The 27,853-nt window shown below is 46.8% G+C and overlaps 1 protein-coding gene across 4 annotated transcripts in view; it reads right to left on the bottom strand.

Annotated features, from left to right (window-relative positions):
* LOC133351440 (SH3 and multiple ankyrin repeat domains protein 3-like) overlaps positions 1 to 27,853 on the bottom strand; it is a 631,852-nt gene that overhangs the window by 82,426 nt on the left and 521,573 nt on the right. For all 4 annotated transcript variants that reach the window (XM_061566655.1, XM_061566657.1, XM_061566656.1 and 1 more), the window contains one exon: positions 9,087 to 9,222. In XM_061566655.1, coding sequence (XP_061422639.1) covers positions 9,087 to 9,222 — 136 coding nt within the window. The remainder of the gene's footprint in view (positions 1 to 9,086; positions 9,223 to 27,853) is intronic.

Raw genomic sequence — 27,853 nt, 5'->3', positions numbered from 1 at the left:
CAAGAAACAATTGGAATAGCTGCGTTGAGCGATTGCTGTCTCGACTTTAGCCCAGACTGTTTCGTGTTTATCTCGTCAAGGAACATAAACCATCACGCGAACTCCAGTCTTCGTCGCAGCGGTTTGTGGCTAGTCATCGATCAAAGACGATCACTGCATCGCGCACTTGCGGATGCGCTTCTGTGGCCATCTGGTAACGCTCTTCCTTCCGATATTTGGAAGCCACTGGAGCTGTGCAACTTCTAAACCATCAAGATTGAAAAGTCATTTCTTTAGAACTGCTCTTTTGCGGTTAGGTTGTTGTCCTCCCCCCGCACCTCCGATTAGCGCGGTTGGCTACGTACGATGGCGAAAGAAGCCCAACGTGCATACGTACAAACGCCCGTTGCGACGGACATTTATAAACGCCCCCAAGGATCGAGATTAAATTGTCCCATTGCACCCTTGCTGTGCTGCACAATAACCAGACAATTAGCGCGGATGCAAAACAATATAAATAAACACACAAACACTGGCAACAACAGGCCATGCTTCCACCCCCCATGTGAAAGACGACGTGCCACCCGATTGTGCACAACTCTGCCAAGCCACGTGCCCTTGCCCCCCCCCCCCCGCCTTCCACCGATTGCCAGAACATTGCTCCCTGGACAGAAGAAACTCCCTTCACGGATATGGAACCGCCTCCCCGAACACATTGTTGGCGAGATCACCGATTCTGGTCTTCAGGCCTTTAAATGCCAAGCACGTGGAAGTCTCCTAACTTCACCGCGCGCCTTGTAGGGATTGAGTCTTTGAGCTGCAGTGAACCCAATGATTATGCCGTTTCAGATGGACTAAACGTCTGATATGGCTGTTGTTCACAATTGCACCCAATAATAAAAAACACAGATTTGTATCATGCAGCCAAAAGATATTTATCTCATTTGTGCACCGTACCAACAGCTGTTGGAAAGAATAAATACAGCGAATTATTAATCAGATTAACGATATGTGGGGGGGGGGGGGGGGCAGAAGTTCTGCGTGTTTGAGATTCTAGTCAAGACAAGCCGCGCTGACCTTGCGTGAAGCTCTTTATGGAAGGCAAATTTGAACGTTCCGATCGTATTGCAGGGCGCAGGAGATTCGACCTGAGTTGGGGGGGGGGGGCGACGTTTGGGGACTAACATCGTGACAATAAATGTTCAACAAGCAGGGTGCTGCCATGAAAAAACAAGAGGTCGAAAGGTTCCCACGTGTCGCAGAAGAATAGCACGCGTAAGCTTACAATAAAGACAAACCGTGCGGTCTTTAATTTCGAATGTCGTTTCCATCTATGGCAGGAGACAACTGTCGACGAGTGTATATTTATTTTTCAAGAGTGGTTTAGCCTCACTCATTTGCAGTCTGGCAGTGTAAAATGGGGTCCGCCTTTTGGCTTGTGGTTCGAGCAATTTAAAGTAATTTGCAGCGTCTATTCAGAGAATTATTAAATAGAATAATAGCTCCTGCATGCCATAATGATGTTTCACTCTTTGTTAAAGCGACTTTAACTATCGGCAATGCTCGTGTGTATGTGTGTGATTTAGGAATGAGTGTGGTTACTTGGTGATCTATTAGGCTAAAAATAAATGTATGCAATCATACGCATACAAATCCTGTCTTTTAATAAATGTATACGTTTAGGTTCAAGTCATCCCCCCAGCCACTGGAGGCCCTGCCATTCAACGTGATGTTAAAAACGAATGAGCTATCGAACCAAGTTCAGTTTGATTCTGAATCTCAACAATTCACTGACTCACCTGGAGGACATATGTCATGAATTCCACCCCGCGTGGTTAGGTCTGCCAGGCCCAGGGCCATCTTCATTCAAGGTCGATATTATTTTTCACGTTTCTAGATGTTTTATTGAAACTACAGATACGTTGGTCTCCTGTTACCCAAAACCATTTAAAACTTTGATAAACTTCCAACATACCACGGTCCCACCTTTTCTCACTCATGTCCCTTCACGCTTCTCCAATGAACCTCTCCTCCATCAACCAAGGTCTAATCTTGAGTCAACCTCCCAGTCACACGACACTCTACACTGGGGGAGTGGAGACGGGGGGGTCGCCCCTTCTCCTCTGCTGACCCCCAGATGTCACTCTCTCTCCTCTCCGTGCTGAACCCGATCCTGCATGTATTGCACATGTGGCCGTGACTCCACAATGTGCTCCCCTCCACTATTCCAGTGACTTCTAATGGCTTGCCATGTTATGGTGCTATAAAGAACATCCCTATTATCATTACTACTACTACTACAGAGGCAGCCTCTTGGAGTGGCCGGCAAGGCACTCGTGATAACCGAGGTTATGAGAGAAGCGAGTTCGTAAATGTACTTACTCACCCACAAGTGAAAGTGGACATCAAGGCTAACGCCACTGATGCTACCCAGGCACCGCTCATGTGCCTCTCAGATGAACGGGGGAGGCATTGTTATGAGGGCCACCGTCACTTCTAACCCGGCTGTGTTCTCCACTCAAGAGGTCACCACAACTCAATGTTGTTTATGTTACCACACTTCATCACCCTTTCCTCCCTCTGTTCCAGATTTTGCAACCTAGCGCGTAGTCAGCACCCAACCTCCAAGGACCACGTTACAGTCTCATCACCAGGCCTGTCCCTGGGTTGTCCACCTCTGACTGCCACTCATCATCAGGCCTGTCCCTGTCTCGCCGACAGACCTGGTCTTCACCTGATGACGGCTGCTTGCGTTGTGGCTGAAACGTCGTGAGAATTATTTTATTATGTTTTATTGTTTCCATTCTACGTGACTTTACCGAAAGAACCAAGAAGATGAATCCCTGCAGTCACGAAAGCTTTAAATCGAAATTTGTCCCTGGGTTGTCCACCTCTGACTGCCACTCATCACGAGGCCTGTCCCTGAGTTGTCCACCTCTTACTGCCACTCATCACCAGGCCTGTCCCTGAGTTGTCCACCTCTGAGTGCCACTCATCACCAGGCCTGTCCCTGGGTTGTCCACCTCTGACTGCCACTCATCACCAGGCCTGTCCCTGGGTTGTCCACCTCTGAGTGCCACTCATCACCAGGCCTGTCCCTGGGTTGTCCACCTCTGACTGCCACTCATCACCAGGCCTGTCCCTGGCTTGTCCACCTCTGACTGCCACTCAATGACTATCTCGGCAACCTGCCCTCCACCACCCTACGCACGTGCCCCAACATATCACAACCTCCTCTTCCTGATCTAATCTGCCAGATTGAATATTCTGATGTTATTCATATTCTTTGGGTCTTTCGGTAAAGCCACGTAGATGGAACAGATGATAAAAATAATAACAATATCACGACGTTTTGATCGCAGGCAGCTCTCCAACTATATTTTTCACCTGATGCCAATTGTTTTTGTTGCGATCAAAAAGTCATGATATTGTTATTATTTTTAATATTTGTTCCATCTACGTTGCTTTACCGAAAGACCCAAAGAATATGAATTCCTGCAGTCACGAAAGCTTTAAGTCGAGATTCTGATGTTACTTTACCCTATCCTGCAAATAAATTAAAGCATTTACAATGCAAAAAACAATAGTACTACCCAAATATATGGTATATCTGTGAAATACATGCACAGATGGGCCTACCATTAAATGCATATTGTGATTTTTTTCTCAACAACCCATCAACGAACAAACAAAATGCAATCTTATCTTAATGCAATGGCCCTAAAAGACACAACACAACCTTTTTACTGCCTGTTCAAGGGAGACTCTCTCCCCACTTACAAGACAGGCTCCATATATATGGCTATGCTTAGAACTAGGCTATGAACAATTAGGTGAGTTATGTGCAAAGGTATTCCCACAGGCTTTTCAATGGGCATTTGTTCTAGCGACGTGGCTGAATCTACCATCGCTGTGCAAGAATACCCCCCAGCGTTTGTGCTGAGTGGCAATTACTGGTTGAACTAAATTGAAAACTCGTTTCTAAATTTAAAACTCATTTCTTTCGAACAGTTTTTTTTGTGTTCAGTTTGTTGTCCTTCCCCCGCACCTCCGATTAGCACGGTTGGCTACGTACGGTGAGAAAGAAGTTCAACAAACATACTTACATGAACAAATATCAGCAGTGTTGGCCAAGCGTAATAATACACGCATATTGTGATTTTAAGACGGAAAAAAGGTATGATTGTGACCACAATGTTAGTCCTATTGTAGTGACATAGAATTGATCACTACGTGGCATAGCGCTGGCTGCTGGCAGGGAAGGGGATCTGCAGAGTGAAGCAGCCCTGACTGACAGCAGGCCACGTAACAGACCCGAGAGGGATCTAGGGTAAAGGTTACGGAGGGGACGCGTCGAGAGCCCACTCAGTAGGTTCCAGAAGGGGGGCGTGGCCGGGGCGGAGCGAGGCCACGCTAACAGGATAAAAGAGGACCCCGGGCGGGGGATTGTGGCTGTCGTTGGAGTGGGATCCCCTCGTCGTCGTCGCTGCTGTCGCCTTCGTCGCTATCGTCGCTATCGTCATCCACTTGATAATTGCGCTGCTAGCAGTGGTTGGCTGTCTTAGCTCAGCGCCGTCAATTTCAGACGGCTCGCGTTGTGTTGTAGGCTAGCAACCAGAGCAGAGTTTCGTTTAAGCGAGAGACAGAGCCTTGCGTAACAGTGCAGAGTGTGTAAAAGTGTGCTCAGTGTTCATTAAATAATTGCCTCCAAGAGTTACGTCTCCAAGTTAGTCACTCCACTATAATGTCTTGCATATCACGTGACACCACCATACTGCAAGCATAATGCACACGACACTGCCTGCGACATTAGTTCCATCAGTGGCTCACAGCTACATGCAACTGTACTTAATATCTATTTGCGTGGTCGACCCTTTGCTTGCCCAATTGCAAAAAATGATTGCTCAACTCCCCCGTAATTAGTATCACTTTCATCGGACTCCACTTGAAAACTCTTACAACCAACCACTCGATGGTACAGAACACTGGAGCTATTTTGAAGTTGAGACGCTCCATGCACCCACCATGATATTGCCACGAAACCAAACTGCCTTTTTAAAGCTTCAGGGCTAATGTAGGACATCGCTGTCTCTCGCCGTAAGTGGTTGAATGTTTTTTTTTTTCCCACTCTCATGTTCGGCTTCTGTGCCCGCGAGACCACGGCTCTGCATGATCAGCTCCATGGCCGATCGCAGGTCCGGGCACTTAGCGGCAAAACATCCAGAGATAGCGGCCGCTGCAGTTGCACTGTTCCAGCCCTCAGGGCGTCGGCTGGTTTGGCGGAGAGGAGATCTTGTTTAGATTGACGTGAGAAACTTTAGATTTGCTGGAGCGATGATAGCCCCAGGGAAAACCTTCCATTGCGGGAGAATAACAATCGCACAATGACTCGGGCACGCTGTTGAGGTGATGGATATCACAAGGTCTTCTTGTAGAATTCATCGCAGTATTGACAGACTCCAATGACTATCGTTGGCTTCTTTTGTAGTGAATATATATGCATCGCAGGCTGGCTTATTCATAACAGTGTTGAAATCGTGATTCAAGCGTATTGTGTTACGATGTGTTTAAAACAAAATGAGAAAATCCCTACCATTCACATCATAGCAAAAAAAATGCACACGCGGCACATACAGCAGATGCATTATCAAACCGCAAATTACATTCGGCTGGCTTCATGAGCGTTGTCACGACGAAATTGCAAGTGCCAGTTTTATAATCTCTGCGCAACCTACGCAAGTGCGCATGTAATACGTTGTAATTCCACAAAGCCTCATCTCGCTGATTCATAACTTAATGTGACGATCTACAAAATCGCAACGTTTAAAAGCGTTAAACACCTTAATGCGAATTTGATCATACGTGAGTGCAGGAATGACATCATCACCGTAAGCCACAACCATTCTCGGCAACCAATCAATTCACACGGATGCTTAGAAATCACAAATAAGGCCGAGCAAGCTGGAATGAATTGTGTGCTGCATGATTAAAAGTGAAATGGATAAGCAGACGATATTTTGATACGTATATATTCCACACAGCAACACTCATGATTAGTTCGAGTCGCGTATACGGTGAGGACAGAGAGCTGTCGAGCGCGCATGCAATATCGACGAGCAGCACCGCGTGCCAAACGAATCGCAGAGCAACGAACGCAACGAGACAATGAGCATCGACGCAGGAAGTGAGGTCATTTGCCAAGATAGACAAGTAGACAAGATGGGCTTCCTTCTGATTAAACAACGCGTTAAATTAATGTTACGCACACATGCATGCATGCAGATAGGCGAGCGAACATGTAAAAAACACGTGGCATATCGATGCACTGCAAATGTAAGCATATTAAAAAATATATAGTATGATGGATACGTTTAATCTAGTTGATCAAAAACGGTGGGATTGTGGCAGGTGTCTGCATATGCAAAGACACACACGGCATACGTCAGCAATTATCTGTAACCAGGAAGCCCCATTGGATTTTAAGACTCTTTCTAAAATTACATATTCAAAATATTTGGCCATATATTTTTCATGTGTTTTTATTTATGTGTGGGAAGGACACTAGAGTGCCTAGAGAAAACCCACACACATGAGGGGAATTGGTCAAATTCCACTTTAGTTGCTGTACTGATTTTCCTACCGGTGCACATGTGACTCTCATTCATGGGTGATCCGCCAATCCACCAATCCCCAGACCGCTAGATTACAGGCATGTGCTGTGACCACCCAGAGTATACGACGTATGTATGTTGAACTTCCTTCGCACCGTATGCAGATGCTGTTAGCAAAAACCTATTTCAGGCCAACATGGCGCACAAGGGAGTGGTGTGGCCAGAACCACGGCCAGCCATTGCTGTCTCCCCAGTGTTGATATTTACACACCAAGTTATAATTATTTTAAGGCTGGGTTTGCCTAGTGGGGGCCCAAGATATGTTCAGAAATCCCGAACCACTTATGTTTGCCAAGACCGGGAATCAAGGTCAGGTCATCAGGCTCGTAGCACAGATCTCCACGCAAAAAGATAGCCCCATATAGCCGACACAGCCTGTTGGGGCAAGTGCTGTTTGTGAGCACCTATGATGACCAGCATGGCCCACGAGGGAGTGGGTGGTTAACACCACGCCCAGCCATCTTTGCCTTCCCAATGCTGATGTTTACATAACCACGCCAGATACTCATTTAAGGCTGAGTCGATCTAGGAGGAGGCCCAGGACTGGTTTAAATAACCGTCACTGGTGTTGACCGTGAGCGGGCATCGAACTCTGGTTGCTGAGTCTGTCGCTCAGCGTGCTAACCACTACACAACCGCTCCCCACCTGGCTACACACGCACGCGCACGCACACTCGTGCAGGTATGCTGGAATTATTTTAATTACGTATCTCACAACAAAAGACAAATGGCATGACAGCGTCGTGAGGCATGTGGGCTTGAAACGCATGCAAGCAGCTCTGACGACGAATGCGTGCACGCAGGCAAAGCAAACAACGCGCCGTGGGCCCACGGGGGGCGGGCTCGAGCTGGTGAGGGTTAAGGGTTAATCACACAATGGAGGGCAAAGGTGCCCGTGCACTGCTCTTCCACGGCTTTGCCACGACCGCTGGTTTTCACGCGTCGAGTAAAAGCGATCAGTGTGCGGCATGCATTAGCGTAGGCGATGCGTCTTCTGATCACAGCTCATATGTATCTCATTTTCACGAGGAGATCATCGTGTGCCAGGCTCAGCCAACGAACCGTAGATAAAAATTTGCCCCGAATTGAATGAAAAACTAAAACTTCTCCCAGGTTTATCTTTCCAACGGGGATAGTGGTTCGTGATGCGCTCTACAGTTGCTCTGTCTGACAGAGATGGCCAACGTACTTTGAAATTACAAATTATTGGAGTCGCGCGATGCAGACACGAATGACCGATTCATCACATCTCGCGTGGCTTAAGACACGAATTAGCGTGCAATTTAGACATTGATTATGAATCACAAAGGTAATGCAATCACGTACTTACATTACTTATCAGTTAGATACTGCCCATCTCTGGCCGCTCACACTAAGGTCCTCAGTCAAAGTGACATTGCCGTCATAATTACCCTGCCGAAGATCTGGCAGCCAAAACGAGGTAAGTGTGGACCAACCGTTAATCTGAGAGTGAGGGCCGTTTGTATGGTGAACTATGCCGCAGCTGTGCTTGGACGTTCACACTGGCGATGGCCATGCATTTTGTGGGGAATAACGTCCGTGGGTACGTCGACCTTCTCAGATAAACGCTTATCAAATGCGTAATTGTAATCACACGACGCCTCGGAGGACCGTGCCGCTAGGCGGTCCGTATGTTCTGGGCGGGAGCCGTTGAGAGCGGCGTAGAGAGCACAACGTTGACTTGCAGTGCGATGAGAGCACAGCTACTCCAAATAAGCAAGTGCTGCTTCGTTAAAGATACGGCTCACAATTACATATATGCGAAGGGGTAATCCGGCGATGTTTGTTGTTGTTTACGTGCCGTTCCCTGCTGATGAGATTCAGTACAGGGGAAACTCGTCCAGAAACCAGAGCCTTGCTTAAAACATTACTGCCAAGATAAATTGACGTGGAAGGCACAACGTTAAGCTGTTAAAGTCAAACCAAAGTGTTTCCAAAATCAAAACCAGCTCGCGGCAGTGCTATTGTCCATTCGTAGCCAGGAATCATGGGTGGATTTTCCACATTCGTGAGGCAGAGGCCAGTTTTCCCACATAATGGCCAATGTCGAATGCTTAACATGTGGTGCTCATTTTAGTTACTCTGGCAGTATGATGGGCTGAGTTCAACCCCACACTGGGATTGTAACTCATGCCCTTCTGACGGTGAGCTGACTGCTCTAACAACAGTGCCACCCAGCCAGATCGGTCGAGTGATCAATCAGCTTTCAACCTACCTGCTTCTTCATTCACCCATTCGCTACGCATGCGTGCCATGCATTAACACATACGGCTGTGATCGTCCGACGATAATCAAACCGAGAATGATTAGTAGCTGTGGGAGGCGGCGATTGGCAGCAGCAGCAGCAGGAGGAGGAAGATATCCGTGTGGAACAACGGGGGGGAGGGGAGTGGGGAGGGCGGGGAGGGGTCGTACCTTTCTTGCGAACGCCATCTTCGGGCTCCAGCCGGCGGCTCACGGACACCACCTTCATGCCCAGCTGGTTGCCCCCGTGCCGGATGAGCCCGACAACCTGCCGGTGTCCACATTTCACCACGTTCTCGCCGTTCACCTGCACGCACGCAACGCCCACGGCACGGCACGGCACGGCGCGTCACGGCACGCGTCACGGCACGCGGATTCAGACGAACGTCCGGCACCGAGTCACGGCGGCGGCAGCAGCTTCTGCTGCCATTACGATTCTTCTGCTGCCACTTTCGCCGAGGGGAGGTTTGAACGCCCACGGGCCGCGCAAGTTATTCTTCACGACGATGCTCAAGTCGAATAAGCTGTCGGACCACGTTCGTCGTACAGGCTTCATCCATGCATTCGTCTATGCATGAGCAACCAAGCATCACATCGAAAGCAAGCTGGATTACAAGCATGCATACTGTATGTGTCCTACCGAGTGGTGCTGTTGGCAGCGTTTGATTCACAGTTGCCATTCTGTGAATTAAAAATCCCCCGATTTAACCTTGCCCGACATTCCTCTGCGATGGACAAACCCGTGGCGTGCAAGGTCAACAGGGCTCAGAGGATGGCACCCACTATAGGAATGTGGAATGTCCACAGCTGGCCCAGAATCGCCATTTGAGATGAGCACTGCCACCAACATTTGAACTTGATACGCAAATGACAAAATACAACGATTCCCCCGTACAGCCTGAACAGAACTTTTGGGGCAAGTGCTGTTCGCGAGTAGCACATATGAAGGCCGGCATGGCACATGAGGGGGGTTGGTGGCCAACACCACGCCCGACCGCCTTTGTCTCCCCAGTGGCGATGTTTACACACCACACCAGGTACTCATTTTGAGGCAAGCTAGGGGAGGCCCATACCCAGTTCAGATGACCATCACCGGTGTTAGCCGTGAGCGGGAATCGAACTGGGGTGGCTGGGTTCGTAGCGTAGGGCGCTAACCGCTAACCTACTGCTCCGCACAGCCACGCAAATGAATGCAGAATAACAAACGCACAAAGTCATAATTTTGAAGAAGGACTCGAACAAAATTACACTCATCAAGCTCTTTCAATTTGCGAGAGATGAAGTGGATTTTATTTTCTATTCTTGCGAACAACATTGTACAATCTGCACCTACTGTGCCCCTTAGTGCCAGACAATGGTACAAAATGAGATGGGGGAGGGGGGGAGAGAAAATCAATCAGAGTCTCTCAATGTGTCACATTACAGGTCTGCAAATTACCGTGACGCTGATCCTGTGCAAAGCTAGACCGTCTGCTGTTTGTTCTCATCGTCTGCTGTTTGTTCTCATCGTCCGCTGTTCTGATCGCGCGACCCTCCGCCGGGCGACATTAAAGATAAACCTGACTGCACACGTGGCATCATTAATTCATGTTTTAATTCCCTGCAGGAGTGATAACGTGGAGTCTGTGTTTCCTCTGGCCGACTGCTTTGAGAAGGTGTTGTGTCTTGCAATGCGGCTCCTCGAAGGCCAAATAAGCTCAGCACCAGCCATGGTATGGGCTGCTTCGGCCAATGACAGAAGCCCTTAAGTATTTCTTTTACACACTTATAGCAAGCTAATTTCATAATGATTCAGAATCTGAATATGTATTAAAACTGGAGGAATCCAATGAGCTATAAAGATATATTTCACAAATGTCCAGTAGGGGCGTGTAAGAACGTTACAGCGACAAACATTACAAAAACATGATAGTCATACAAAGTACAAGAAAAGTAACAAAAATTCACCCAAACACATACAGATAAAACTAAACCATTCCCATCCTACCTGACCGGGAATGGAACTTAGGATAACCACTGCGCCACTGCACCACTGCTCCAACTCCCCATTCATGACTTAGTTAAATATAAGCATGACACAACAAGTCTCATACTAAGGGGCTAATATCACTCGTTAGAAAGCCACTTGAATGGTGCGCACGAGCAAACAAGGCTCACTCTGTGCACACAGCAGAGGCAACAAAAGGACACCCCCCCACTCCCCTTATGGGCTCACGGGAGGGCACAGCAAGGTATGAACCCACGGTGCTTTTACCAGGGACACTTTCAGAGCACGGCTGCTTTCCACGGCAACCTTTGCGAACAACGCCCAAAATCTTACTGCGCAGACATGAAGCCTCTTTAATAGGCTGATGTTTCACGGATTTCGCCCGCATGATGCCCGACGTTTCGGCCCGCGTGCTGGGAGCTTCTTCGGGAATCCCCGAAGCCGAAAACACATCGGCGAGCTAACAGCGCGACCCAAAAAAGTCGATGCAATGGCATAAACGGAAGAGAAAAAAACCTCTATGCTGACGTGTGTCTGCCATTCCGTACGGCGCGTACCGTTGAGAATGATTCGGAACGACGTTGGAATGAGATCATGTGGCATGCGATGCTTTGTTAGGGGTGAGGTATTTGTTGTGAGAACTGAGGCTTACTATATAAGGCTGTGTACAATTGTCTGGGTGACTTTTTTTTCCCCCTGACCCTTAATGTGTATCTGCTGTGTAAATGGGACGTGGAATGTTCTCAGATTTAATAGGGTTTTAATTCTATATATAGCTACAACGCCGGCGGGTCCAAGTGCTTTATTCTTCCTATATACAGTGTTACATGTAAGGGTGTGTAATTATGTACACGCAATAATTTATTGCCCCTTTGTAAATCCACTGCTGGGTGAAGGCCTCTCCCTCCTTATCATAGAGCACACACATTTTGCTTCAGAGAAGAACGTTACACAAGCGTATCGTTTTAAAGTTCCCACGTAAGACCTGTCAAAGCAGGCCGTGGGTACGATCCTGAACCCTGAAGCCTGCTGTGTATTTGGAGTTTGCGTGTCTCTTTCTTCGCGTGACTGTGTGGATTTTTCTCCGGGTCCTCCGGATTTCCCCTCCACATTTAGAAGCGGGCGTTTCGAGTATTTGGCTGCTATATCATTGCCACGTGATAATCCACTTCGTTGAGCTGTCATTAGTGGCCAGGTCGTTTCTGAAAAAAGAGCTATCCAGCTTAGTGGGCCTTACCTGGTAATAATTTAAAAAAACCCATTATCCACATTAAGCAGATTATCTGGTGATGTTGTTGCGTTGGCAGTGGTGCATAAGCACAAACAATTATATTTGAAAAAACACCTCAATGCATTCGTCTTGAACACTGTGGTCTTAAAAACTAAAAATATAATCGGTGAAATTTTGTGCAATGGCCATTCTTCATAGCGCATCATCCATATTAGTTGGGGGGTGGGGTAGGAGGATGAGGTGCAGGGGGGGGGGGGCAGAAACATAACGCAGGTCACGTGCTCATTTTGGACAAGACATTGCCACACGGAGGAGTCATTAGAAAAGCTGTCCCCTGATCCAGGCAAGGGTCGCCTGCCACCTGCTTATCCCCACTGGTGGCGAAGTGGCACAAATGCTGGGCACGTCCAGCCTCGGGGTCGAGTTACGATTAAACCCAAAAAAAAAATCCTTGACGAGCTCTGGACACGCGCGTTCAACCTCGCACGGTCTCACAAACGCAGGCACGCGACGCTGCCACATTGGCGTAATTCTTCAAAGTTCTCTCCGCCTGGTGCCACGGCAAGACATGCCTGGCACGCGCACGGGCACGCACGCACATATGCAGGGTGGTGGTGGTGGTGGCGGTGCCACATCGTCCTGTCATTCATTGCGAGTCTTAATCCTCCTGTCACTGCGGTCAGACAGTTTCCTCTTGAGTTAAGCCACTGCCGAGCCCCCCTGGATAATGCGCAGTGGCTGCGCTGCAAACTCCGCCGAATCTCACCGTGCCTTGCTCTGGCTGTTCCCACAACAAGTAGGACGTGCGTGCGTGCAGCTTGTGTGCGCGCGTCACTGTGTGCTTGTATGATCGTGCACGTCCTGCCGGAGCAAGTGTACGTTGTGCTTGGGGGCCGTCCATAAATGACGTCACGCGATTTTGGACGATTTTTTGACCCCCACCCCCCCCCCGACTTGTCACACGGCGTCACAAAAAGTCAGACCCCCCCCCCCCTTAAATATGATGTCGAAAAGCTCTGCCCCCTAAACTATTGTCATTGTAGCGCGTATTTAATGCGGCGCTGCACTCTGATGTTGTAGGAGAAAACATTTATTAAAAAGTCTATTTAATTAAGTAGAACGTGTTGTCTATATTTATTTAAAGTTGAGCATTTTGATCGTCACAAATATCTGACCCCCCCCCCCCAGGTGCGTGACGTCATTTATGGACGCCCCCTTGGCGGCGTGGTATCGCAGTGGTTAGTGCAGGACGTGATGAACCCCAGTTACCCGAGTGTGATTTTCTGCCATGGCCAACATCAGTAGCGAACATCTGATCAAATTATGGGCCTCCCCTTGGTCGACTCAGCCTTAAACGAGGGCCTCGTGTTGGCCTGTAAACAGTCACCATTGGGGAGATAAGGCTGCCCAGCGTGGTGCTGTCCACACCACCCCCTCGCGTGCTGTGCCGGCCTTCACAAGTGTTCGCTAACAGCACTTGCCCCAACAGTCTGCTAGAGGCAATACGGGGGATACTTATTTGTTGTGTGTACAGCAATGGGTGCCTGGCACTTAAATCATATTTTGCAACGATCCCATTTCCGACTACGTATGTAGAGTCGAACCCCTCTTAACGACCACCCCTGTTAACGACTAATCGCTTAACGATGTGCCTCCATAGAGCCCAATGTGTAGTGTATAGTGGTGTAGTGTATCGTAGGGTAGTGTATAGTGTAGTGTAGAGTAGTGTACAGTGTAGTGTATATTAGTGTAATGTATAGTAGGGTAGTGTACAGTAGTGTAGTGTATAGTGTAGTGTATAGTGGTGTAGTGTACATATAGTGTAGTGCCTCCATAGAGCCCAATGTGTTCGCTTACCGACCATTCTCCTGTTAACGACGGGCTGTTGTAGGTACTGTATAGTAAACATTAATTAATGCATTGATTAACCGTGTTTATTTTAATTGGATGCGTTTAGAATGTTGTTCGTATCTTTATGTATTAATATCCATTGTTTAAATATTATAAAGTACGTTTTTTTGGTGAAAAATTGTAACGTTCAACGCTATTGGAACTCTTTAAGCCTTTAACATGTATTTCCTATACTCGCTTAACGACCAAATCACTTCACGATCGGTTTGTGGAACCAATTATCGTCATTAAGAGGGGTTCTACTGTATCTATATTGAACTTCTTTCGCACCGTATGTAGCCGACCGCGCTAATCGGAGGCAATTATGACTGAATTTTTATTCAAACACGTCCAGGTAGACTTGGCTTAAAATGTATACTTGGTGCAATATCGTCGATAACAGCACTGGGGAGACAAAGGTGGCTGGGCACGCACGGTAAACACCCCCTTCCCTCCCCCTACCTCTGCTGGGTATTCAGCAGCTCTGGCTTGAACGGGCACTCGCATACGACGATTAAGCGATCCCTCCCCAACAGTCCATTCAAGGTGAGAAAGTGAGGTCGGGTCCTCGCATCAGCGACCGTGCGGGGACATGGCGCTGATGATGCCAGGGTGGACAAACGCAGGGCCATTTCCATTTTTATAGAGGTCACCACCGGCGGAACTCTGTTACACTTCACCCAATTTGATTACATTCGCCGAGACAGAAGCACACAAGGCCCCCTCGGTTTGATGACAGCGAGAGCACCGACCCCCCCATCTCTCTGGAGTAAGTGTTCTGCCCAAGGCAATGTACCTCCTCTACAGACACTACCGCTATATATCACAACTCGCAAAGCGTTTCTTATATATATTAAACTGGTATATGGTTTAAATAAGGCAGGCATGTGCAAAATCATTACATGCTGTTTCGGTGGATGTATGAGTGAGGCATCTGGTTCTGCATCAAAATAAAATAACATTTCAGCCCTCGGACCGCTTTGAGGCTTCCGGACTAATAATTTCCCGCAATATTTGTTTCAGCACGAAACATCCCGGGCTGGCTTTCGACTTTTTAAAGTGTCCTGTTACATGAATGATGCCTTGGCCACTGGGTACGATAGGCAAGGGGGCATATATTAATGCCATTTGCTGACACTCACTGGTTTCGCTTTATTTTGCTTTCCGTTTCACACTGTAAGGAATTTAAGAAATTAACACTAAGACGTGGGACATGAAGCCCAATCCACGAATACTGTGGGGGCCTCCGAGACACATTCAGCATCATGCAGAAAAAATACGAAAGCAGATGTCACGTGCTGTTCAATCTCTTTATCACCCCTACTCTGTTTCACTCATTTATTACGAATAATCCGACAAGCCAGCATGCATAAATGATTTTGTTCCACTTTGTGCTGTATTTATGCTGAACGTGACTTTCCGGTACACGCTAATGCTATTATAAACTTCTCAGTTACGACAATGGTGGAAAGGTGTTTTTTTTTTGAGCCTGTGAATCATGTCCACCCGCCAACATATCCAAAACCCAATGCACGCTTGCGCGCCAAAGGGTAATTCCCGTTTATTTATTTATTTTCTAAAGAGCTCCGCGCACGCTGGAGGGGGCCTTGAAATTCGTTTGCACTCGATGTAAGCGATTTGTCGCGAGCAGGAAGCCCAAGCTTGCAAACCCCCATCCACTCGAGACGGATGTTTTAATGTGGCGGGAGATTAGACCATCGTGCATTACAGCGCAGGACCACTTGAGCCACTTCTTTTTTCTCTTCCCGTTAAATCTGCATCGGATGTTGGCAGAAAAACGGAGTTTAATCTCGTGGCTCGCACACCAACCACATGGCCCTCATTATGCCGGCGGGTATTAGTCAAGCTGCCTCTGGGTGTCTGTAGTGGCAATGCGAGCATGTGGCATATTAGCCGCTCGCTCTGTAACTCTTGCATTGATGTTCAGCCCTTTGGCAGTTCTCTGCTGGGCGAAGGCTTCCTCAATCCCGCATCAGTCGTGGAGGTTGGCGGCCCGTACTTCACCACGCTGGTCAGTGCAGGTTGGTGAAAGGGGCTTCTGGACTGATTGAGAAATCACTCGCCACTGGTGGCAGCCGTAGCTGCGAATCGAGTCCAGGGTTTAGAGAGCAGTGCGTCAGCCGCCGTGATGATCGATAGGCGTATAAAGAGTAAAATACAGAGGCTTAGCTAGACGCTCTACATGAATAGGATAGTTAGGGCAATAAGTATGCATGCATACCTACACACTCAATTCACATGTACGTATACGTACACACACATCGATTAAAAATAGAGTGTATATGTGTGACAAAGATGACCAGTTCAGCCTAATGTGTGGATTATTGGGGCCGAGCATCTATTAAAGACAACATTTATACACGATAAAGTGGTGTGGCTAGAATTCTCCTTGTATGGCCAACATTATCTACCAAATGTTAAAGTTCACGCCCAACATCAGATGCTCATTTTAGGTAGAGATATAGTGAGATGTGAATTTAAAATTGCCACTGCTTTTGTGTAGTGGCTGACAAAGCTATGGGAAGAAAACCTGAATACCAGAAGACTGAGAGAAATGGGCAAAGAATACTCAAACGTCATAATTAACCTACTTGCTCTACTGCCCCCTGCAGGCATCCTGTTGAACATGCATGTGGATTACACATGCACATGACGTCAAACATGCTCCACCAAGCCTGTCTCTTGAGGCACCACACCAGCGTGAATTTAACCCATGATGTTAGTTTAACGCGTAGGCTATTGTGACCAATATCATCATTGACCTTTGGGTCACAATGTGTGTAGTACACCCTCCTCCACCGGACACAGCCGATGAATAAAATTGTCACGCCAACAAACGAGGCCATTTTGTTACTGCATAAGCAGGGGAGCAATCCACAACACATTCAACAATAGGTACCGACGTGAGGAGTTTGCGTGTTCTCCCCGTGGTCGCGTGGATTTCTCTGGGTCCTCCGGTGTTTCTCTCCAAATTTAGAAACATGCGTTTAGAGTCTTGGGCTGATAAGCCACTTCGTTGAGCTATCATTTGTGGTCAGGCGCTTCGGAAAAAGAGCTATATAGCTCAGTGGGCCTTACCTGGTAAAGTAAAAAAAAAATTGTTTCACTGGTAGCTACCACCAGCATCATCAGGCAGTGGCCAGAGGCGGTAATAAATTGTCAGTGGGCTGTGTCGGGTGAAGGAGGGCATACGACAAACACATTTCACTCACACTGCTCTCTGATCCCAAACCCAACGTTAAACCGTGATGTTGGTGTCGCCAGCTCCGCATCTTGATGCCAAATCGTTTCTCCTAGGAGACGGTTCTTTGTTCTATTTTGTTTCGAATGGCACGCTGAACGTCGCTTGAGAAGACTTGCGCCTGTTTGTTTGGGATGGACGGAGGCCCGAATGATGTCGGCTGAAACAATAATCTTGGCTTTTTGTTGGAACATGAACAAAAGCCCTTTGTCAGTTGCATTGCCGACTACACATTGCCCATGCCATTATATATATAAACATTAGGAGATAATGCACGTATGTATGCATATATGTTGAACTTCTTTTGTACCGTATGCAGCCAACTGTGCAAATCGGAGGTGCGGGGAAGGACAGTAAACTAAACAAAAAAACTGTTCTTACGAAGTGAGTTTTCAATCTCGATCTAAACGTGCATAGCTCCCAGTGTCTTCCTAATATCAGAAAGAAGATAGTTCCAGACGGCCGCAGAAGTGCATCTGAAAGTGCGCGATGCGGTGACGAACACGACTGGAAAACACAACAGAATGTGTGCAATCTAAGACAGTCTGTAATACGGATTCCAGTGCTTTTGGAAAACTGACCTTGATAATGAAACGTTAACGTACCGTGCCGAAAGAACAATTCCATTAACTAGCGCGCACACTACCTGTGCTATGACGGCGCTTCAGAGATACGGTTCCTTAACAAAACGCAACTGCGAAGCGCGCAAACAAGCGAGCGGAGACGCAAGCTTATCATTTACACCGAGAGACAGAAGGAGGAACACGAGGAATTAGAGAGCAGGGGTCAATGGCATCGTTCAAACTGCCAAGGGAAGTAAGTGGGCTCGGGCGAGACACGTCAGTAGAAGGAGATGAGCCGTGATCAAGAATAACGACGGAGTGCACAGAACGCATCCCGGAGAGGACGCCTGCCGCTGAGACGGAGCGACGAAACTAACTCGCGTGCTGCAAGCGCACGGTGGCTCATTGCTCTGCAGGATTGTGAGAGATGGTGGCAGATTGGGGAGCGACCGTGGCTGATGATCGTCATGATAGAAAATACATCAATTATAATGAGTACGTTTGTTTAACACGTAGGCTTTCGCGACCAGTATTATTCATAATAAAGGTTTTTGGGTTAGATCGCGTTATTATAAATGTGTCGCAACCCTCCACCACCCGACATGGCCAATCAGTAAAACATGTGTCACGTTGACAAAACGCCAATTAGTTACTTCTTCAGCCCACCGGTGTGTTGGAAGAGTGAATCCACAACATTCAGATTTTGAGTACAACGTTTCGCTGGTAATTGCATCCAGCATCTTCGGGCGATTTGTCGGAATCGTGAAGCAATCCACCTGCTTCAGGTCTTAAATAGTGCAGGATGGCGTCATCATTGTTGAACCCCATTAGGTTTCGAGATCAGAGGCGGAGGTGGGGGGGGGTATTGCAATTATATAATAGATTAGTAATCATCTTCTTGGTTCTTTCGGTAAAGTCACGTAGAAGGGAAGTAATAAAATAATAAAAATAAAACATATAAAAATAATTCTCACGACGTTTCGGCCACAACGCAAGCAGCCGTCCTCAGGTGAAGAACATGTCTGTCGATAAGACAGAGTTCTTGCGTTGTGGCCGAAACGTCGTGAGAATTATTTTATTATGCTTTATTTTTATTATTTTATTACTTCCCTTCTACGTGACTTTACCGAAAGAACCAAGAAGATGAATCCCTGCAGTCACGAAAGCTTTAAATCGAAAGATTAGTAATCAGTTAATTAGTATGTGATTCCTCTTTAAGGAATTGTAACATTTATTGTATATTACTTAATAATAAGCTTCCAGGCTGCACTAAGTCTGTGGCTATCAGAGCGGTTAATATGATGGAGGGTTGCGACACATTTATAATGACGCGATCTAACCCAAAAGCCTTGATTATGAATGTATAATGAGGACGTTTTTACCAAAGGGCAAATTATAAGTCAACAAAACAACTTGGATGCTGAATAATGATGGGGATAAATAACCAAACTTATTACAACGTTCAGTTAACTATGCATACAGTCAATGGGCTGCGAGTGGGATTCTAACTTCCACGCTCTTAATTGTGAGTCCAATGCTAAAATGTATATTTAAAACCCTGTCCCATTATACGCCAGAGTGAGTTACTCTATAGAGTGTCACGAGTTCAAATGTATGATGTTTAATTTCTCAGCAGTTAATCTATAATTGCAACAACAACAACACTATCCAAACCTGTATTGTATATCCATAGCGACGCCTGAATCCTTACACAGAGCTAAAAGTACCTTCCTAGGCCACATTTCCACGAGCTATAATTGGTATTTTACTGAATTACTTGAATGTACACATCATACATGATCTCATTAGAGTGCTATCTAATGCTCAGGAAGTTAGCGATCCTGTAGCGTGCACATAGACAAAGATCCTCCTGTACCCTTAACAGACTGTTTGGGAAAGTGCTGTTAGCCAGCATCTATGAAGGCCGGCATGGGCACACGAAGGGATGGGTGGCCAGCACCACGCCCGGCTGCCTTTGTCTCCCAAGTAACGATGTTTACACATCGCACCTCGTACTCATTGGAGGCTGAGTCGACATAGGGGAGGCCCAGGACCGGTTCAGATAATCGTCACTGATGTTGACCATGAGTGGGAATTGAACCCGGCTGGCCGAGTTCGTAGCGCAGCGCGCTAACCACTACGCCACATGCTCCCAACAAAGGCGCAAACACACACACGAGCAACAACAGCAAGGTCAACAACCGGCATTCCCTGTTATGTACCACCGACATCACCACGGTGTTTGTGCCAGCTTAGGTTTAGTTTGAGACCACCTGAAGTATCGATGGATTGGCGGCAAGAGGTCGCAAGACACACACATCGAGGTGTTGTGGGTTAAATAACTGAGACGATCACGGGCAGACACATAAGCTGGATTCCCCACTGCGCCACCTCGCCCTGGTTTATGCAAACCAATTCACTGCTCGTTAGCGCCTCTCTCCTACCTAGCATTGTTGCTGGAGGGGCGAGTGACTCTAACTGCCCAGTAGCGTCCTTCACGAGCCTCCTCCGCAGAGGCTGATCTTCACAACCGCTAGTGCCAGTCACAGGCAAATCCACCCAGCTCCAAGTTCTCCTGCACCATTTCAACTTATTTTCTAGTCCAGGGGTCGGCAAACCAAAAATTCTGTATAAAAAAACTAACATTTCAAGAGCCGCAATGCACTACGCTGCATACGAAACGGTGGGTCCTTCATAACATAACTGTCACTAAGCAGTCCTTAAAGAGCCGCACACCGCTCCGGAGCCGCAGGTTGCTGACCCCTGCCGATGGTAATCTGGACTCCCATGGTCAGGGGTCAGCAAACGGAATAACAAGAGCCACCCTCGTGCGGCTCAGGAGCCGCGGGTTTCTGACCTCTACTCTAGTCCATGCCATGCCCATTTCACCTCCTCTAAGTAACCAAACAGAAGCTGCTTGGGCAAGCGGTGGCTGAACGTGTGGTCTACATGACTCAGCCGAAGCATTTCCGCTTGCCAAAGGGCCTTTGGTTAGATCTTTAAACGACACGCGAATTCCTAACACTATGGAGTCTGGTTAAACCCAAGATTGGATTTGTAGCCAGGCCAGCCGAAACATTTCAAGCCATTGCAGGTGTTCCTGTAAATGGATCCACAATTTGCGAGCGTACAGATGAGGGGGCATGATTGTGACTGAGAAGACCCGGAGCTCCTTACACGTTGAAAATGGCAGCTGTGCCATGGTCATGGTGATGTCACCATAGTACTTGTGCCAGGTTCAGTGCACCTTGTGTTCAAGTGAAGTGTCGAATGCTCACTGACTGGTCAGGCGACAGACCCAGGTGTCAAAGGTTAGATTACATGCACGCACGTACAAAAACAAAGCTCTCCCATGTCGTCTTAAACAGACTATTGGGGCAAGTGCTGTTAGCGAGCACCTATGAAGGCCAGGACAACATACGAGGGGGAGGCCAACACCACGCCTCACCGTCTTTATTTCCCCAGCGCTGATGTTTTACACACCACACCAGGTACTCGTTTAAGGCCCAGTCGTCCTAGGGAAGGCCCAGGACCAGTTCTAATACTCGTCACTATTATTGACCGTGAGCAGGAATCGAACTCGAGGTGCCGGCTCTGAAGTGCAGTGCACTAACAACTAAACTAATTTTTTTTTATTTTACTAGGTAAGGCCCACTGAGCTATGTAGCTCTTTTTTTCAAAAGCGACCTGGACACAAATGATCGCTCAACGAAGTGGCTTATTACACGGAAAGGTATCGCAGCCAAATACTCTAAGCGCGTGATGTTGATTCTAAATGTGGAGGGAAAACCGGAGGACGTGGATAAAAATCCACGCGACCACGGGGAGAACATGTGAACTCCAAATATACAGGTGTCAGGGTTGGGATCGAACCCACGACCTCCTGCATACCAGGCGAGGTATTTAACAGCTCGCCACTATCACTCCCCTCATGTATGCACACACACAACCCCAACTATACAGGCACAATGACACAATATGTGGTGCGAGCTCGTGCACACGTACACACATTCCATTTTTACCAATGTGTTACATACACATCTGTTCTTATTTCTTGTCTTGTCAACTCATAGTCCAATTTCTCAGGTTGAACCTAATGGATTTGCAATGACGTTATAATGTCCAGCAAAAAAGAGAATACTTGCACAAGCAATCTATACACCGTATAGGTTCACGGGGAGGTTTCAATCCAATTTGTTTCCGTTAACATGACCTAAATTGTGTTCTGCATTACTTGAATAAGATGACTCCTACTACATCATTAATCACGTGTTTATAGTTCACAGCGATATCTTCCTTGCATTCAAAAGGCGTTCAGGGCAGACAAGCAGACACTTTATCAGCGACTGTCAACTGTTTTACGCGTGTAGCAATTTGCCATTCAGGAGACTTAAAAACACATAAAACATAAGTGCCAGACAAATCATCCCAATTCAGGGCAACAGACACTCACTCATGCCTGAGCCGGCACAGCTGGGTCATTCATTAATATTGAAAAGCTTTACCCAAAAATGCTTCATGGAACCTTCAACGCTGGAACCTGCAACGTCGTTTTTCATAATAGTTATCTCTGGGATGTTTGCGCCACGTTGGCAAGATGTTAACTATCTTGACGCCTGGTATACAACACAGGAGGTCGTGGATTCCATCCTGACCTTGACGCCTGTATGTGTGCAGCTTGCATGTCTCTCCCCGTGGTCACGTGGATTTTTCTCCGGGTCTTCCGGTTTTTCCCTCCACATTTAGAAACATCACGCGTTGAAGAGTATTTGGCTGTGAGAACATTCCACGTGATAAGCCACTTCATTTAGCTTTCATTTGTGGCCAGGTTGCTTCTGTAAAATAGGTATGAAGGTCAGTGGGCTTTGCCTGCTAAATTAAAACATAAATTTCGATTTAAAAATAAATAATTATTAATATGCTAAATTCCTCTTGAAATGCAAATTCCTTTATCAAGGCGCCCTTCCCCCTCCAACCCAGCTTAAATATACGCTGCCAAGCCTGGTGGTGCTCATTCAGATACTGTCTTTCCGACAAACCTGTTCTTCACCTGAGGACGGCTGCTTGCGTTGTGGCCGAAACGTCGTGAGAATTATTTTATTATGTTTTATTTTTATTATTTTATTATTTCCCTTCTACGTGACTTTACCGAAAGAACCAAGAAGAAGTAAAACATAGTTTAGTGTTAGTTTAGTTGCATAGGTCTTTTAGGATATGTTGTGCCTGGGAGAAAATAGGCTGCCCAGGAAAATGAAAAACCCATGTCTAGGAAACAAGGAGGCTCAATCTCGGTCATAAACCCACTCTCTACTGCAATTCCCAGCAGATGAGTGTTTTATGCAAATTGCAGTAGTTTTTGAGGCAGGGTGGTGAGCGGTAACTCTCGTGCATCGTGGCAGGAAGGCCCGAAGATCAATTCCTGACTCATGTCCCATTCTGTGTGGAGTTTGTATGTATGTGTGTTGAACTTCTATCGCACCGTACCTAGCCAAACGTGCTAATCGGAGGTCTTCTCCCCTATTCTACATGGGATGTCTTCCAGGTTCCTTCAGAAGCTTAACAAAAAAAACATAGAATGTAACTGGTATGGGGCCAAAGATTCACTCGCTGATCCTCGTGAAAAGGTCTTGAAATTCAGTGAGGCTTTCTCCTGGCTAACAAAGTAAAATTATAAAATATATCAAATGTGCCGAACCAGTGGTTCAGAAGTGACTCACCAAAACCTGACCTTCAAATGCCAACACCGAGTATGACTGGCATTCTCAGGTGGCCTCTAATCCGAGAACTTTACAGCACGATACCAAACAGGGTCCAATCTGCTTCTCTTTAGAGATATTGCACAACGACGAAACTACAACTGTAGGTGCGCATGAATCCGCTTGCACATTATCACGCAAAAAATGTCGTACATTCGCCCCGAAACATTTACATTTAGAAAACATTGCCAAGTTACATCGTTGAAGGTCCAGGCAAATAAAGCAACCGGTGAAACATTGGCAAGTGAAAGAAGGTTCACAGGAACATCATATTTGACATTTAGGACGCACTTTATTGCCTCAGCAACTCAACGTTCCTGAGACCACATCTCACCTTAACCATTGGAACTTAAATTTCGATTTAAAGCTTTGGTGACTGCAGGGATTCATATTCTTGGATCTTTCGGTAAAGTCACGTAGAAGGGAAATAATAAAATAATAATAAAATAAAACATAATAAAATTCTCACGACGTTTCGGCCACAACACAAGCAGCCAGTGGCAGCTGTCCCTGGGTGGCAAAAGTTACTCGGCACCTGGCCTGTAAGTGGACATCAGTCCGCCAGTAAGGGGGGGGGGGACGATGATCGCTGCTGTGCGTAATCCCGATTGAGTAAACTGCGGTGAATTTGGATGACGCCAGCAGACAATGGCCAACTCTTTTGAAATTACACCACGGGATCTTTCACGTCCACTGTGAAGCAGACAGCACGTGTCTTTACGGTTGATACACCCGCAGTATGAACAAGGGCAGCCTACTGGGTTCACTATACGTGGATGGAAATGCACACACATCCTGTACATGTTGCCCAATACCCAAAGTAAGGTGCATAGCATTTGCATTCACTTAAAATGTACAAACAAAGACAAAGATCCTCCGTATGGCCTTAACAGACTATAGGAGCAAGTGCTGTTAGCGAGCACCTATGAAGGCCGGCACGGCACACGAGGGGGTGGGTGGCCAGCCGCCTTTGTCTCCCCAGTCGCGATGTTTACCCACACATTAAGTACTAATTTGAGGCTGAGTCGACCTAGAGGAATCCCAGGACCGGTTCAGATAATCGTCACTGGTGTTGGCCATGAGTTGGAATCAAACCCGGGTGACTAGGTTCGTAGCGCAGCATGCCAACCGCTACACTACTGCTCCCCACACACACACACATTCACCCACAGCAGACTCTTGTGTCTTTCAGTGAAGTTACGTAGATAGGTTCAAAGCAAATAACAAAAAAATTACAAAAAACTACGACGTTTCGATCGCAACACAAGCGGTCGTCTTCAGGAAAAGGAAGACGACCGCTTGTGTTGCGATCGAAACGTCGTAGTTTTTAGTTATTTTTTGTTATTTTCTTTGAACCTGTCTACGTGACTTTACCAAAAGACCCAATAATATTAATTCCTGCAGTCACGAAAGCTTTAAGTCAAGATTTATACACTCACAGTCTAGATATGCTATTACCAAGCACTTATCATGGCTAGAACGGCAAACAGCAGAACAGAGTGGCCACAACCTTGCACGGGGCATGGTGCTAATGTTGGTGATACCACATTAGGCTTGTATTTTAGGCAGAGTTTACATATGGGAGGTCTGTGACAGGCTGTCATACTGATCACTGCGACGTTTGCATTGGCAGGAATTTGAACGCAGCTTGCCGTGGGTTTTGTATATTGTGCAAAACGCATCAAGTGATCCCATACTGTGCCACATATCTTAATTGATAGCCATGCTTTTCTAAAACTCACGACAAAGGACTGTTATTATGAAATTAAACGACTAAAATGAACACCCATGATTGTCAATGTAAGACTTAATTTAGCGAATCATTGCAGAACCACAGCGTAATGAAAGTGGCCCTAATGAGATTTTGCCTCGTCGTAATGAGTTAAACGAACGACAGTGGAAAATGCTAACACCGTTGGCTTTATCGGCGTATTCTGATCGACACGAACGGCAGTGAAGGCAGTCGGGCTGTTCGGGTTGCTTCGTGAACACGGCAAGAGCGCTGACCAGGCGCTGCCCAGATACAGAATTTGAATCCGAGCAACACCTCCGGATTAGCACGGTTGGCTACGTACGGCGCGAAGGAAGTGCAACGTACACGCGCAACCTTTGGCGAGTTGGTGGTCTCATCGTAGTCACCAATAACCGCACACAAAAATAAATAGAACATAAAATGTATATTTGTTTTCAATGAACGTGACTTATTCCAGCTCTGGAGAAACTAATAATAATAAATATAAGATTCACATGCATCTTCTTGGTTCTTTCGGTAAAGTCATGTAGAATGGAAATAATAAAATAATAAAAATACAACATAATAAAATAATTCTCACGACGTTTCGGCCACAACGCAAGCAGCCGTCCTCAAGTGAAGAATAGGTCTGTCGAGAAGACAGAGTCTGAAAATTCACATGCATGTGATGGATTCTCTTTGAAGGTCATACAAAAGTTGTGCTATACAGAGGCATCTATTGTGGCTAAAGATTGCCACTTGACGTGAGCCATTGTGTGACACAGGGTGGTGCACCGCTTGCTGTGATCATTCCAAATAAACGTTGACGTGTAATTGCCAGTGAAGTTCAAATGTCATTGAGGGAAGAGAAAGAAATAGGACGGAACAACAAGATCGAGTCATCTTCTTGGTTCTTTCGGTAAAGTCACGTAGAAGGGAAATAATAAAATAATAAAAATAAAACATAATAAAATAAGTCTGTCTTTCAGACATGTTCTTCACCTGAGGATGGCTGCTTGCGTTGTGGCCGAAACGTCGTGAGAATTATTTATTATGTTTTATTTTTATTATTTTATTATTTCCCTTCTACGTGACTTTACCGAAAGAACCAAGAAGATGAATCCCTGCAGTCACGAAAGCTTTAAATCGAAAATTAACATCCAGTCATGTTTTTTGTATATACAGTAGTCATCAAGATGTATAAAGTTAAAGGTGGAGCCTTGCAATGTCTGGCTCAGGCCACTGCTGTCAGAAGGGGCTCCAATAGAGGGAGTTCCAGAAGTTATTGGTTGACCCACTCTGCCATGCCGGCCTGACAACTTGGAAGATGAGAGAGGACCCGCACTTTACCTCGCCACACGAAACTTGCCAACAGGCCGTAGTGTGCCCATTTTTTTCATACTGCTGTTTAACAATTGCCCAACGATTTGGATTGAGCAGTATCAGTCACGTTTAAGAAATATCCACTCAAAGACAAGAAAACCTGTAACAGAAATAATACTAATAATTGTATCCTTTATAGCGTCGTTTATATCACCTGCATCCCAAGACCATGAGGTGCATATTGCTTCCTGCACGTACACCACAGTGCTAAAATGTAAACATGGCACTCATATACGTATATGGCGGTGTCATATATACTGGCAATCTGTGAAAAGGAGCTTCATAGCTCATCGGATTCCTCCAGTTTCAATAAACATTCCGATTCTGACACGCGCTTCACATTGTACTCGAGCGGGGGACCATCGGAAAGCGTCACCGATTTCACGAGCGCAGAAAACTGTGCGATGGGGTGCGTGGAGGGTGAACGCTCACGCAGCACTCTCAGGCGGCACTGAAAACGTTCGCGTATCCAGCGGGTGGATGAAACCCCTTCTTCTGAGAAGGACCGTTTGATGGAGTCGTTCGGATGGGGGCCGTCATGGAAACACGACGTGTTGCGAACCCAGTGTAAATGTTGAGAACGTAAAGAGAAGCCCCTAAGATCCGTCGGTGCCAAAGTGACCCCTCGGCTGCAATCGCAGCCACCCCTGGTGACAAATGAGGAGAATTGCGTTCTGCCGCAGCTCGGCACATTATTCAAAACTGGCGTTTTAACTCGAGCGTGCACGTTGAGATTTGAAACTATGTACTCCATTTGCATGGCAGTGCACTCTTCGAGAGGAAAATAATTGGGTTTCGAAACAGGGAGCAGTCTTTAGTTGCTGCACATGCTATGATTACAACGTTTTGACTGCGCCCCTTATACAACAAAGGCGGAGTGATTTGCCGCTCAAATGAGCATTGAGGCATTGGTGCTAATCTTATGTTTACAGCCCCCCCCCCCCGCCCCCTTAGCTCACGGTGGAAATTCCACAATCCTGAACGGGGACGAGTCCATCCACAGGAAAGTCACCCCCCTCAAAATGGTACCGATTTTAATGAAGCCCAGAGGGATGATGGGCTGAGTAAATCCCCAAACAGGATTTGAAATCACAGCCTTTCATAGAGAAAGACATTTGTCCGCGCAATTTCCTC

Source organism: Lethenteron reissneri, chromosome 37 (genome assembly GCF_015708825.2).
Source record: "Lethenteron reissneri isolate LAM-NWPU_2019-01 chromosome 37, ASM1570882v1, whole genome shotgun sequence".
In the NCBI taxonomy this organism is placed as follows: Eukaryota; Metazoa; Chordata; class Hyperoartia; order Petromyzontiformes; family Petromyzontidae; genus Lethenteron; species Lethenteron reissneri.
The sequence above is the reverse complement of the archived record's forward strand: the minus strand, read 5'-3'. Positions and strand labels throughout refer to the sequence as shown.